This window comes from Coloeus monedula, assembly GCF_965178545.1.
Source record: "Coloeus monedula genome assembly, chromosome: 3".
NCBI classification, from domain to species: domain Eukaryota; kingdom Metazoa; phylum Chordata; class Aves; order Passeriformes; family Corvidae; genus Coloeus; species Coloeus monedula.
This window is the reverse complement of record NC_138783.1, coordinates 79572764-79585199: the sequence shown is the minus strand read 5'-3', so window position 1 is coordinate 79585199 and position 12436 is coordinate 79572764. Positions and strand designations below refer to the sequence as shown.

General features: G+C 36.6%; 1 protein-coding gene across 1 annotated transcript in view; it reads left to right on the top strand.

The window, feature by feature from the left end:
- Nucleotides 1–12436, top strand: part of STK24 (serine/threonine kinase 24) — a 51074-nt gene that overhangs the window by 7706 nt on the left and 30932 nt on the right. The window contains exon 2 of the mRNA XM_082279059.1: nt 5862–6092. Coding sequence (XP_082135185.1) covers nt 5862–6092 — 231 coding nt within the window. The remainder of the gene's footprint in view (nt 1–5861; nt 6093–12436) is intronic.

The window sequence follows — 12436 nt, the reverse complement described above, 5'->3', positions numbered from 1 at the left end:
GTGGTTGCTTTTTTTTTTGTTTGTTTATTCCCTGCCCCCTGCTTTGGTAGCCCAGGTTTGTGGGAGGGCTGCATGATTTGAGTTTGTGCAATTTACCCAAATTTATGTATCTCTGCTACTGCCTGCCTCCACTACAGCACAAACTGTGCTGCTAGTTTTGTGGGGATCAAAGTAAAAAGGGGAACTGCTTAATACCATGTTGAGATGAAGACACTTTCAATGGTTTTTTGAAAGATTGCAAGTGGTGCTATGGGGAAACCTTTGCAGTGCCTTCTTGAAATGGGGAGCTGTGTGAAGAATGACATCAACTGTGCCCGCTGTTCACTTTGGTTGGCTTTAGGCTCAAAGTTCTCTGGGTACGTGGGAAAATTTCCTGTGTGAACTTCTCTGGCAGATTTCTGTTCTCTGATCTAACCAAAGAAAAAATTTAAAATATGGAAATTATGTGCAGCAATGGTGTCTCATTTCTGAAGAAATTGTTTTTGAGCAGTAAATTTAGCAGCAAAACCAACTCTTGGTGTGATAGGAAGTGTATCACAGAATAGTTGAGATTGTAAGGGACCTGTGGAGCACATCTAGTCCACATCTAGTCCTGCTCAAAGTAGAGTCATCAGATTGCTTAGGACCACATCCAGCCTAGTTTTTTAATACCTCAAAGGATCCACAACCTGCCTGGACAGACCTAGTGTAGTGCTGGATTATCCTCACATTAAGGAAGGTTGGGGTTTTACCTTTGTAGTTGTTTTGGTGGTTATTTTTTGTATGTTTGTTTGTTTGTTTTTTCTTTTCCTCTTTTTTTTTTTTTTTTTTTTTTTTGAAGTTTAGATGAAGTTTCCTATACTCAGTTTCTGGCCATTGCATCTTGTCCTTCTTCTGGACACCACTGAGAAGAGTCTGGCCCTGTGTTGTTTACTCCTTTCCATCAGGTATTCACACACAATAAGATTTCCAAGCCCTCAGGCTTCTCTTTTCCAGGCTAAGCAATCCCCAGAAATCTTTGAACCTCTTCAGATTATCATATTTTGGGGTCAGTCTTGGTAGGGAATGAGAATTGGACTGACAAATTGGAAATTGATTTGGTGAAATTAAACATACACAAAATGAGGTGTTAAAAGATTGTCTATTTCAAATGAGCTGCACAGAGAAATCACAGATCTGCAAGTAAAAAAGAACTTGAATTATGGAGATGCTTTACAATTCTTGGAAGTTAAAGAGACATTTTTTAATGCTTTTCTACAATCGCTGGAATAACTCTTCATAAAAAGAGGTTAGAAATAAGAACTGGAGTGAGATGTGGAAATAAACATAAAGCTGTATCTTTGCTCAGAACGGTTATGGGTAAAGTTGGATCTAACTAGTTTGAATTTCAGTAATGTTTTCTGTTGAGCTTTGAGGGACAATTAGTGTGGATGAGAATTGGAAATTCATAAAAATAAATATGTTGCTAGACATGTGTAATGCTGGCTGTGAGGAGGGTACTGCAGAGGTGGTGTCAGAGTGGGTGATACTGCTAGTTTCTCCAGGACTGTTCTCATCAGTTGGTGACTGAAAAGTGACCTTTGCATCGAAAAAGGCAATGCATGCTGATTAAAATGACTGATGGTACAAAATTTAAAGGCACCTGTTACACTTGAGAGGCCAGTGCTGAAGAACTGTGCAACCCTGGGAACTGGAATTACTGAACAAAACAACATAAAGTGCAGCTTGTCGTAAGTATGAGTATTACAAAGAACCTTTGCAAGAGTCTGGGAGCTCATTAGTTGGAAATGCAGAGCATTAGGAAGAGGTGATTTGGTTTAGTTGGTTGCAGCTGAGTTTGAGCTGTGAGGCCAAATTGAACAAATAGGATCTGAGAATGTATTGGGCTATTTTTATTCTGTTGAAGTGGGCAACAGTGTTGTTAGGTACTAAAAAGAGTTAATTTTAAATGGAGTGGGTTTTTTTGGCTGATTAAGGTCAAAAGTAATGAATCCAATGTGGAACAAGTACAGAGAGATTACTCAAATTATTGGATGAATGGTGGCTTTGCTTATGGTGAAAAGGACTTTGTTCTGCATGGCTAAACAAGCTGGACACTAGACAAGATGGCAGTTTGTGTTCAAAAGTGTGAAAAACTATTTGAAATAAAAAGCAAAGTAACTCAAGTGTCTGTGGAAATTGAAAGTTCTGGAATCATCCAATCTGAATGCTCCATAATTTGTTTTTGATTTGTTGCACTGTGTATTCTGTGACAAGCTTTGAAAAAAATGTTGTAGTGGTGGAGATCTAGTTCTTTGTCAAGGTGATTAGCTTTACCCATTTGCAGTAGATATTGATGTTCTAGTCTGTGGTTTCTAGCAATATTTGATGTGCTAATTTGATGCTTACATGAAGGCTCTTTTATCAGTTCCCATTATTTTGAGTAGAAATAAGCTCTATGCTTAGTGAAAGCTTGCAAAGAATAGAGTTGGTGAAACCATAGTGAAAGTATCGGTGGAAGTCATTTTCCTCTAGGTAGTTGTGTAGAGAGAATATTTATAAAGCTATTTGTTTATTTTGTCTCTGTTGGAAGTATTTACAAAAACAAGCAAAAACAAATTTGGAAAATCCTTTCCAGATGTGATCTTGGAAAAATGGGTGGGAATTGACCACTCCCGTACTTTCAGATTTAAGCAGTTCATTTATGTATCTGAAGGCCTGACATCTGTATTTTTGAAAGACAGCAGGTCATTAAGAGAGACCAACTCTTAGTTTTTGCAAAAACACAGGTTGCCAGTAGTTTAAGGCTCTCACTTCAAACACCTGGTGTTCTGAGAAGAAAATTGAGACCTTCTTGCAGAGCAAGAGTGTGTTGTTCGGGTTTTTTGAAACAACTGCTACCTACTGTTGTTCAGAACAAAATTCAGGAATGGCAACTGTTACATTTTAGAACAAATGAATGAATTTACAAAAGTTGTGAACTGGTAAGGAAAGGTTGGTTTGTTTGTTTGTTTGACAATTAGTCATTTCACAAGAAACTTATGAAATAATATTGATAATGATTTTAATCCCATTAAGTCCTGTTATTATTGAAAAATTAGCATTTCAAAATGTCTGGAAAATTTTGATTATAAAAAATCAAACAGGAACAGTTGTTCTCTTCTTCTTGGGTCTTCCAGGAATAGTTATCTTCCTCGCTTTTCTTTAATTACTAATTCTCTTTTACAGTTGTCTTATAAAACTGCCAGCCTAACACCAGAATCCCAAGAGCTTGACACTATGAAAAAGAAACTCTGAGGTTCCTGAAAGTCTATGAAGACTGTGGTGTTGTGAAACAAGGGGATCTAATATATGCTAGTAATAGATGGTTAAGGGGAAGAGGGAAAATAGGGGGTGTATACATACAGCCAGCAGAACTTGAAGAGCTGCTGGCAGGTAGCTCTTGCATTTTCTCCACATGAACAACTGCAGTGCACTGCAACTTTGAGCAGTGCTGGCTTTTTAGTCTCAGGAGGTGAAACATGGAATTTTTTAGGCAGCTGTGACTGGGATTGGTTTGTGGCTTACCCAGATGCCTTTGTAATGATGTAATGCTCAGATTCCTGTGGCAGGTGAATGGAACTTGAAGGCTTGTGTGGATGGATTAGGCATGCACAGCTCTCTACAGCACATCATCTCAAATTCCAACACAGGATATATGAAAGTGTAGACAGATAATTGTTTTCCACAAGGGAAAATATCTGATGCGGGTGTTAAGGTTATTTTTATTCATGAAGAGTTCTCAGAGAAGACTGGTTTGAATGTTGACAACAGAGCATTCTGTGAAGCATGAGAAGAACCAGTAAGCACAATTTGGTTTGTAGTTTTGTGATCTCTTAGAAATTATGTCCCTGGAAGTGTTGGTAAGGGTTATTCTGTAGCTAAGGGTTGACTGTCAGAAAACAAGAAGTGCCTTGGTCTGGTTTCCAAGTGGGAGATATATTAGCATATTACGTATGTGATATTTACTAGTGTGTAAGAGTATGTTGTTCTCATTACATTGAAATTAAAGGAGGAACAAGCTGCTTTTCATGGAAGGGATTTGGATCTTTTGCTCTGTTCCCTTAATGGCAAAATGGTTATAAAACCCCATGCCCTTCTGTTTGTTTCCTGAAACTGACTTTGGATAAAAGGATGGATCAGTAGGATGTAAAGCAGGGGGCACTTCTTGGGGCTGGTGAAGTCTTGCAGTAAGTACGCTTAGAGTGTTTTTGCTTTAGGCTGATCTCACCAGTGATGTGTTCCTGGAATGATTATCTGAAAGCCATGATGTCTTATAGCTGTCTTCAAAGTACTAAAAGTAGTAGTGTACTCCCAATTTGTGCCAGATGATAAAATGCTCTGAGAACCGAGTGGGTTTATCTTTGGGTTTGGTCAGTTCCAGCTACCTGGTCCTCAAAACACCTATTTCAGTGTGAAATTGAGATACCTCCAGAAAAACCGTGTTCTAGGCTATCTTCCTCTTGCAGCTGCATGGGCTAATTATGTAACCTTTGAGATGTGAGAGCAGAAGTAGACAGAAGTATAGGTGGGAGGTGGTTTATAAGCTAAATTTACTTGTTACAGAAAATGTTGTTTCAGTGCTTGCCAGTGGTAGCCTAGAAATTCTCATTCCCTTCTTCATGCTACTACAAAGTTGGGCTAAGTATAAAGAGTGGTTTTATGCTTATTTAGGCATTACTGAATTCTTCTTGTATGAGCCTTTTTCTATATCAACAATGTATTTTCACTTAGCTAGCATGAGTGTCATCCTTTTAAAAACACAAACATGTCTTTTTAAGTATTACTTTTATTTCTTAAGGAGAAGATTCTAAGTAATCCTATCCTATTTTTGTTCATTTCATGACTATTCCCTCTATTTATGACTTTTCCAGTTTAATAATAGAATAGTTTGGATTGAAAGGAACCTTTAAAGGTCATATAGTCCAGCCCCACTATAGTTGCAATGTATGTATTTTTTATTGCCTAGTGAGGGTCCGTGCTGTTAGATTAAGAAGGTACAAGCTGCTGTGGAACTTACCATCTGTGCACTGAAAGTGAGAAGTCTGAGCAGCAGTAGTGAGCTGAATACTTGACAGTGGAGAAAAACCAAATGTGGCAGGTGTGGTCCATCTAAGTCTTATTTGCATGTTTAGGTGAGGACTTGTGGCTTTTATGTGACTGCTCAAATCAAGAAAGCTGGGAACAGGATGTTTTTTAGGACTGAATGACTTTACACAACTGAGAGAAGAAGAAAAAGATAAATAAATCCTGATTGAGAAAACCGTGGCATCACGGAGAAGGAGGAAGCTTGGCTATTCATGCAGGTGATCCTTAGCAGGAGAAAATTGAAGAGGATTGTTTGTCACATCAAACAGAAGGAAATAGTACTCTGTGCACTGAAGAAGGTGAATGAAATCCTTAGGAGGATGAGATATGTGAAAAATACAAAAGAGAAGGATTCTGGCATCTGGGAGGGAACCAATTTCAAGAGGAAAGGTTAGACAAAAGGCTTACTTTTATTGGTAGAGGTGTTTGATCTATTTGCTTTTAATAAAAACCAAATCTGTGTAACAGTCTTTCATTCTGGATACTCTTTATTGGCAAAGAAAAAGAAATTGAGATAGCAGCATTTTCTGTTGCCAGATAGGATAAAATCCTGACACATGGCCAGGGTTAAATTTGTTCTTTATATACATTGTAACATAAACCTATCGGTGTGTGCATATAAGGGATGTAGAAAGAATGTGATAATTATGGAGGTAGAAAAAGGTAGCTAGATAAATGGGAATATGTGGAATTTGAAATGTTTGTTGCCTTTAAAAACAGTGCATTTTGTTTTAGTGTTACAAATACTGAATGAGTTTTCTCTTTATTTTTAACAGACTCTGAAGGCAGATCCAGAAGAGCTGTTTACAAAACTGGAGAGAATTGGTAAGGGGTCTTTTGGTGAAGTTTTTAAAGGAATTGACAATCGGACTCAGAAAGTTGTTGCTATAAAAATTATTGACCTAGAAGAAGCAGAAGATGAAATAGAAGACATCCAACAAGAAATCACAGTGTTGAGTCAGTGTGACAGTCCATATGTAACTAAATATTATGGATCCTATTTAAAGGTAAGATACTCACAGATGGTGGCGATTTAATTTTATAAGTAATTCTTTTCCAGGTTATCCAGTTGTGCCTGTTTTTTGGTGAGGTTTGTCAGACCTCAGTTGAAGAAAAATGTATTTCTGTCCTTTCAGTTCTAAAGAAAGAATGAGTTACTGTATTTTGTGAAGTATGTGACAGAACTTAATAGGAAAAAATGCATGTCTTTTTCTGTTTCTGTACAAAAAACCCCCTTAAATAACATGAGTTTGTTGAGCTCTAATATGTTTATATTCTCTTAATATTAGGTTATTTAAATTCAGAAAATTCAACCTAAGTCTACATTTGAATTATCAAAACATTAAAAGCAATGTAATATCAGCTGTTTTGTAAAGCTTGACATTTTTTGTCAGGGTTTGATCCCTGATCGTTCTAAGCTATTAGGTTATCCTTCTGAGGAGACTGAACCTAGCCTTGATCTGAGTGATTTAAAAATTAAAATCTGAAAGTAAATTTTTTTGCACATTAGAGATAAGTGAAGCTAATGATGGAAGGCGTTTCTGTTAACTGTCTTGTGAATCTGTTTGCCTTTCCTCCCACTGCCATATTATTATTGTCAGGATTCAGTTTTAAGTGTGCCAGAAATCTTTCTCTTTTGTTTTGTTTTGCTTTTTTTGTTATTGGTTTTAATTGGATGGATGTAATGATTTATTACATCTTGAAGGTAGTGGAAATACCTGAAAGCGTTTGGTATTACTTTATTCCTTTGGGCAGACTTTGTTCCCATCTCAATAGCTCTTTCTTTTACAACAGTGAGATGAGAATCTAGATAAGAGTTTGTCATCTTGGCAGGATTTGAAGTTAGAAGTAGGCATAAATACTTTAATTCAGTCTGCTTTTGCTTTTGTGGAAGTGCTCTATTTCTCAGCAAAGACATGAAGGTTCTAAAAGGGGCACCCTGCTTTATCTCTGTATTTCTGAGATTCCCAGTTAGTTTTCAAAGAGAAAAGGACTTTTTCTGGATCCAGGAGATGCATTACTCAACTGAGGGACAGTTTTTCTTTTCTTCCTTGTGCTCTGAACCAGTTTGCTTGGATATCTTATCAGTGAAAGGCTTTGTTAGTGATTTTTAGACCTGATATCTTATTACCAGAACAGGACTTAGATGTTATGTATAGGTGTGATCTCAGAAGTATCAGAAGGCACTTAATTGAGCACAGTAAATTGGATGAATTTTTCTTCATGGCTACTACTACTTTTGAAATTACATGGTCAAGGATTGATAGTTAAATGAATATGGCGACTCCAGCACTGTGCCTTCCTGGTCTGTCTGCTCTAAACAGTTGTAGCCCTTCCCTGTGACATTACAGTTGTGTGAGCTGTCCCATCAGGTCTTGGTAATCACAGTGAGATCAAAGCCTTGTGGCTGCACACAGATCTCAAGTTCCTGCTGCTTGTTCCCTATACTGCCTTCATTGGTGTGCCGGCACTTCATGGAGGTGTTTGAGTGTATCTATGTCCCAGTAGGGGTGCAGGGAAATGTCACAGTCCTCTCCTCTTCTCCCACTTTCCCTAGTTCAAAGCTCACTTTACCAGGTTGGCCATTCTGTTGGCAAAGGCTTGTGTGACCTGTTTCCTGAGGTGAGTTCCATCTCTTCCAATCAGCACAGTCCCAAACCAAAACCTTGTTGCCAACACCAGTGATGCAGCTGGTTGTTTACTTTGTAAATCCATCTGCTTCTCCTTTTGTCATTGACCGAAACTGGGATAATCAAGGAGAAGACTACCTGGGCCTCCAGACCCTTGACCATCATCTCCAGAGCTCTGAAATTGAATGTGATGGTTTCTAGTTACCCTTGGTGTCATTTGTACCCACATGAGAAACCAGCAAGGGGTATTAGCTCTTACAGGATAAGAAATAGAATATAAGAAAAAGTCTGATGGGAAAACCTCTTACTAGTTTTAAAAATGTGTAATAACAATGGGGCTGAAAAAGAAAATCCAGTGTTCAAATTTGAACTAAGTGAATGTCAATGTTTTTTGAAGGTGTTATGGCAGTGGTTGCTTTCCCTGATGGAGGATGAGAGGAGATTGTAGGGCTCTGAGCCCTGAATGAGTTTGGCTGGGTCAAAGTGTCAATAGGGATATTTATGCTTATTGTTGTGAGGGGGACCCTCTGATACCTTCCACATGCCTTTTTCTGTTCAGTGTAGTAGCCTGTGAGTTTTTCAACTTGTGTCAGCTTTCTAGGATACTGCACCAATAGTGGCTGTGTGACTGAGTTACTTTTGCCGTGAAGTACATCTCTTTCTACAGTTAGTAGAATGTGCAACTACTCATGTAGTCATGGCTTCAGTTCTTTGTGGATGTGTGTTGTTTGTAAGACACTTGGTACTACAGAACTTTTGGTCTTCAAAACAAAAAGCTCATTTCTTTATGCCGTTAAAAATTAATGTGTGGTGGTTATTAGGTGATGCCGAAATGGTAGAATCTTTGCAAAGGCAACATTTTGCAGTTCTGTTTGCTTTCTAAAATAAGAGTCAGGTCTTGTTATCAGATAGAGATGTGTCATCACATATATACACACACACAAAAGGGACTATATTAATATTTCAATGAATTGGTTCATATTCTTGGCTAGAAATCTAAGTTTATTTGCTGCAGGTATCTGTTGTATTTGGAATCCAGGACTGCTATATGTAGTTCTAAGGGTCTGACTGTCTTTTAACTCTGTTTCTAACAGTGTAGATAATCCGTCACTGAGAATGTTTAACACATTAATTTTTCCATGTGTTGAGTGATCAAGAGACATGATTTCTTTTGTGATTGGACAGTTTAGCACTAACTACAAGAAAGATAGTAATGTCTTCTCAGAGAACAAACTTCTTTGAAGTAAGCGAGTGGAAAACAATAAGATCTCAGTTTATATTGCCAACCATTTCACCATTTATTATCCTGTGGTCTGTGCAGCCTCATGCATGTTGACCATGTGTCTGGTGGATGTTGGATAGAAAGAGGTACTGTTTATAGGGAACTCTTAATTTGATTTTCTGTTAATTATTTTTGGCAGACAGATCGAAGTTGTTTTTGGAATTGCTATCCTTTCTCTGATAGGCAGAATGTTTTGGGCTTGAGTTTTTTAATATTTGGGTTCTTTTAAAATAAATTGGATCACCTGTTTATGAGAAATCTTTATATTGTTCTTCATTCTGTGTTATTTCACACCTTCTTCCATTAAGCTATGTGATTTTACGTGCCAGTGTGTCCAGGAACCTGTTGCTTGAAATTTTAGAAGGCTTATATAATACCGCTGTGCTTGTCTGAGGCCTCATGCTGTCTTGAGTTGATGTGAGAAGAGCTTGTCAAGCTCTTCTTGTCTACTGCATGATCTACATGGTAGGACAGCTTGAAATAACTATTGCAATTTAATGAGTTAATGAAAGTTACTTTGTTCTAGTAATTTACTTTTTAAAAACATTGTTTAATTTCTAGGTTTTATCTAGAATAGTGTGATAATAGCCAAAAGCCTTGTTAAATTTTCTTACTCTACAATTCTCTGTATATACTAATTGAATACTTTGGAAATGTGTTTTCTTTATAGCAAATTCTTTTTTCATATCCAGAGACTAAGCCATATCTGTTCATATGAAATATTACTGCTTTAGCACAGTGAGTCTTAAATAAGAAGCAGCTTATTGCTCCCATAATGCAAGTCTTGCATTCCCTCTAGACTTTGTTCCGTGTGTCTGTTGCTGGAGGTTTGTGTGCAGTTGCTGTGGTCAGAGTTCATGCAAATAGAGCAAAAGCAATAGTGAAGTGGTATCAGTTGAGGTTGTCATTCTGAATATAAGTTTATTTGTGGTACATCTTTCTGTCAGAAATCAAGATGTATTTATATAAAACAGAAATGCCCTTTTCTGAAGGCATTGTATTTTTAAATACAAAGTCTTAATGTCCCCATTCTATTGGGAAAAAAGGTCTTCTGTCTACTGTAGAATGTAAGAAGTAACTGCAATGTTGCTCTTAAAGCAAATTGCAGTGTCATGGTTTACATGGGTGCATTTATCTACAGGGATTGCCATTCCTTATCTGCCATGGTGTGTTAAAAATGTGTAGCAATGTTGCGTGCTGTCTTCCAAATGAAAGGTTTATCTGTTCCTTTATGATCTGATTAAATGCTCCAAGGATAGAAGAATTGTAGTTCTTTTTAGATCCTTATAGAATTAATTCATGAAACTTCTCTGGCTCTATTTACTTCTTTAGACTTTAGGTTAACAGCATCCACATTCTTCCTTGTAATGGATTAGGGATTCTTTTGTTTTTGTTAATTTTTAGAAAATTTCTTAGAAATTTGGCTGAAATTTGCTATCTCTTCTGAGTTTTGCTGTGCTTTAAATAGGAAGTATTGCTATGCTACTTATTCTAAAAGTTTTTCAGTCTAGAAGCTTGTCAGCTCTGCCTTTTGCATCTTACTCTGCTTTACCAATTTTTCAAGAGCTTTGTTAGATTTGGTTGTGTGGTTGTTTCTCCTGTCCTTGTTGTTTGAAATCTGTTTTATTTTCAAGATTCACATGCCTCTCTGATAATGTTTCTTCAGTTTTGTTAATAACTTTTAGTATTGCTTTATTATAACTTAATAATGTTTTTATATTTCTTGATCTTGTCTTATTATTTAGAAATATATGAGCAAATTAATTTGTGTTTATATTTAAAACACTGAAGATTAAAGACCCTTGACTTTTTTGTATATATGTATATGTACCTTACTCTCAAAGCTTAGGTTAATAAATGTATATGGTGAAAAGCTGAGATTGATGTATTTATATGTATGTGTATGTTGAAAATTCTTTCATTTCCTTGTCTTAGACTTCTATACATATGTATGTAATGGCAGAGCAAATAATTTATAAGTAGTTTCATCGTTCATTGTAACTAGGTGCAAGTGATATCAAACTGGTATTGAACTAATCTTGTAGTATGTCTTTTAAAAATATTACTGTATTTTTAAAAATATACTGTCTCTAAGCTTGCATTTCTTCATCCTTCAAATATATTTTTCTAGCACACTTTGGAGCTTCAGGGAATGCCCTCTTTTGAACTGTTTAAATTTATTGACCCAAGAAGAATAAGACTCAAAATATATTTCCCCCTTTATTTCACACAGACAGCTTCCCATTTTATAAATGTATTTTAAGAATTTTTAAAAAAAAAATTATAGGAAGCAGTGATAGAAGGTTCATAAAGGATAGCTGCCAATAATTTTAACTTTAGGCTTTGTTAAATAAAACCCGTATGGGTTTTTATTTTATGTCTAGGGTATAATATACCTACTGCTGAAAGTCAAGCTGGTGTTTCTATAGACAGCAAGAAAACAGAAAATAGCTTCTGGTTAACTTTTATGAGTGACGGAGTCTACCCTAATAAAAAAAAAGTGCTTTTATGAAGTTTAATTAACTGAACTTTGTAGTACAATGAGTTCTGGCAAATAAACTCCAGCAAGAAAAAAAATTATTTATGAAAAATGGTGATTCTGAAATTAATCTGTGGTTTTATTTTTGGTAATCAGATGAATGTGAGGTTGGTAACCAGTGCTGTGGCTGAGCCAAACCAAGTCTTGTATTGGTTAAGGCTTTGGTATACACAGGATCAATGATACTCTCCTTGGAATAACATGGCCAGTTCACAGTGGGCTGGAAAACTGCAATGCAGCCAGTAAAGAACTTCTCAGGAATAGTTCAAGGTTTGGAAAGCCTGTATTCTGGAGGATGACTGAAGTTCAGGCTAGGTTTTGTTTTTTTTTAGAGAAGGTTGGAAGTGATTCAGTGTGTATATAGCAAAGCCTTTCTGTGTTTAAATGCTGATGGTTTAGTGCTTTCTAATCAGTTACGCCAAAATATGACAAGATGTATTTGCTGAATGGTCAAGATAAGCAAATTTCATCTGATAATCTCATGTGCTGTTATAAAGGGAAGACAGCTTAAATATTGGAACAGCTTGTATGAGGTGGGTTTTATGCCAGTAGCAGGTTTTGGGGGGTTTTTAGATCAGTTTTTGCTGAATTTAAAGAAGCTTGAGCTCGAATGCTTTAGGAGACTCATGAACTTTAATGTGGATGTGTTGAATATTCTAGCTAATGTAACTTTGAATTTGAGTGTTTATGTGGGACTTTAAACTTACTGAAGTCGATGTTCTTTTGCTTTACAGGTTTAACTGGTTTACTTTAACATTTATGAGCATCTCTGAACTGATGTGACCTTAAATGTGTGCTGTGGGTCAGTCAGAAGTTAATGGACTTGGTGCATTCTGTTGTCATTTGATGTAACAGACAGCCTGTAACAGGTTTCTTCATGCTTATCCGGGTGGGAGAGTG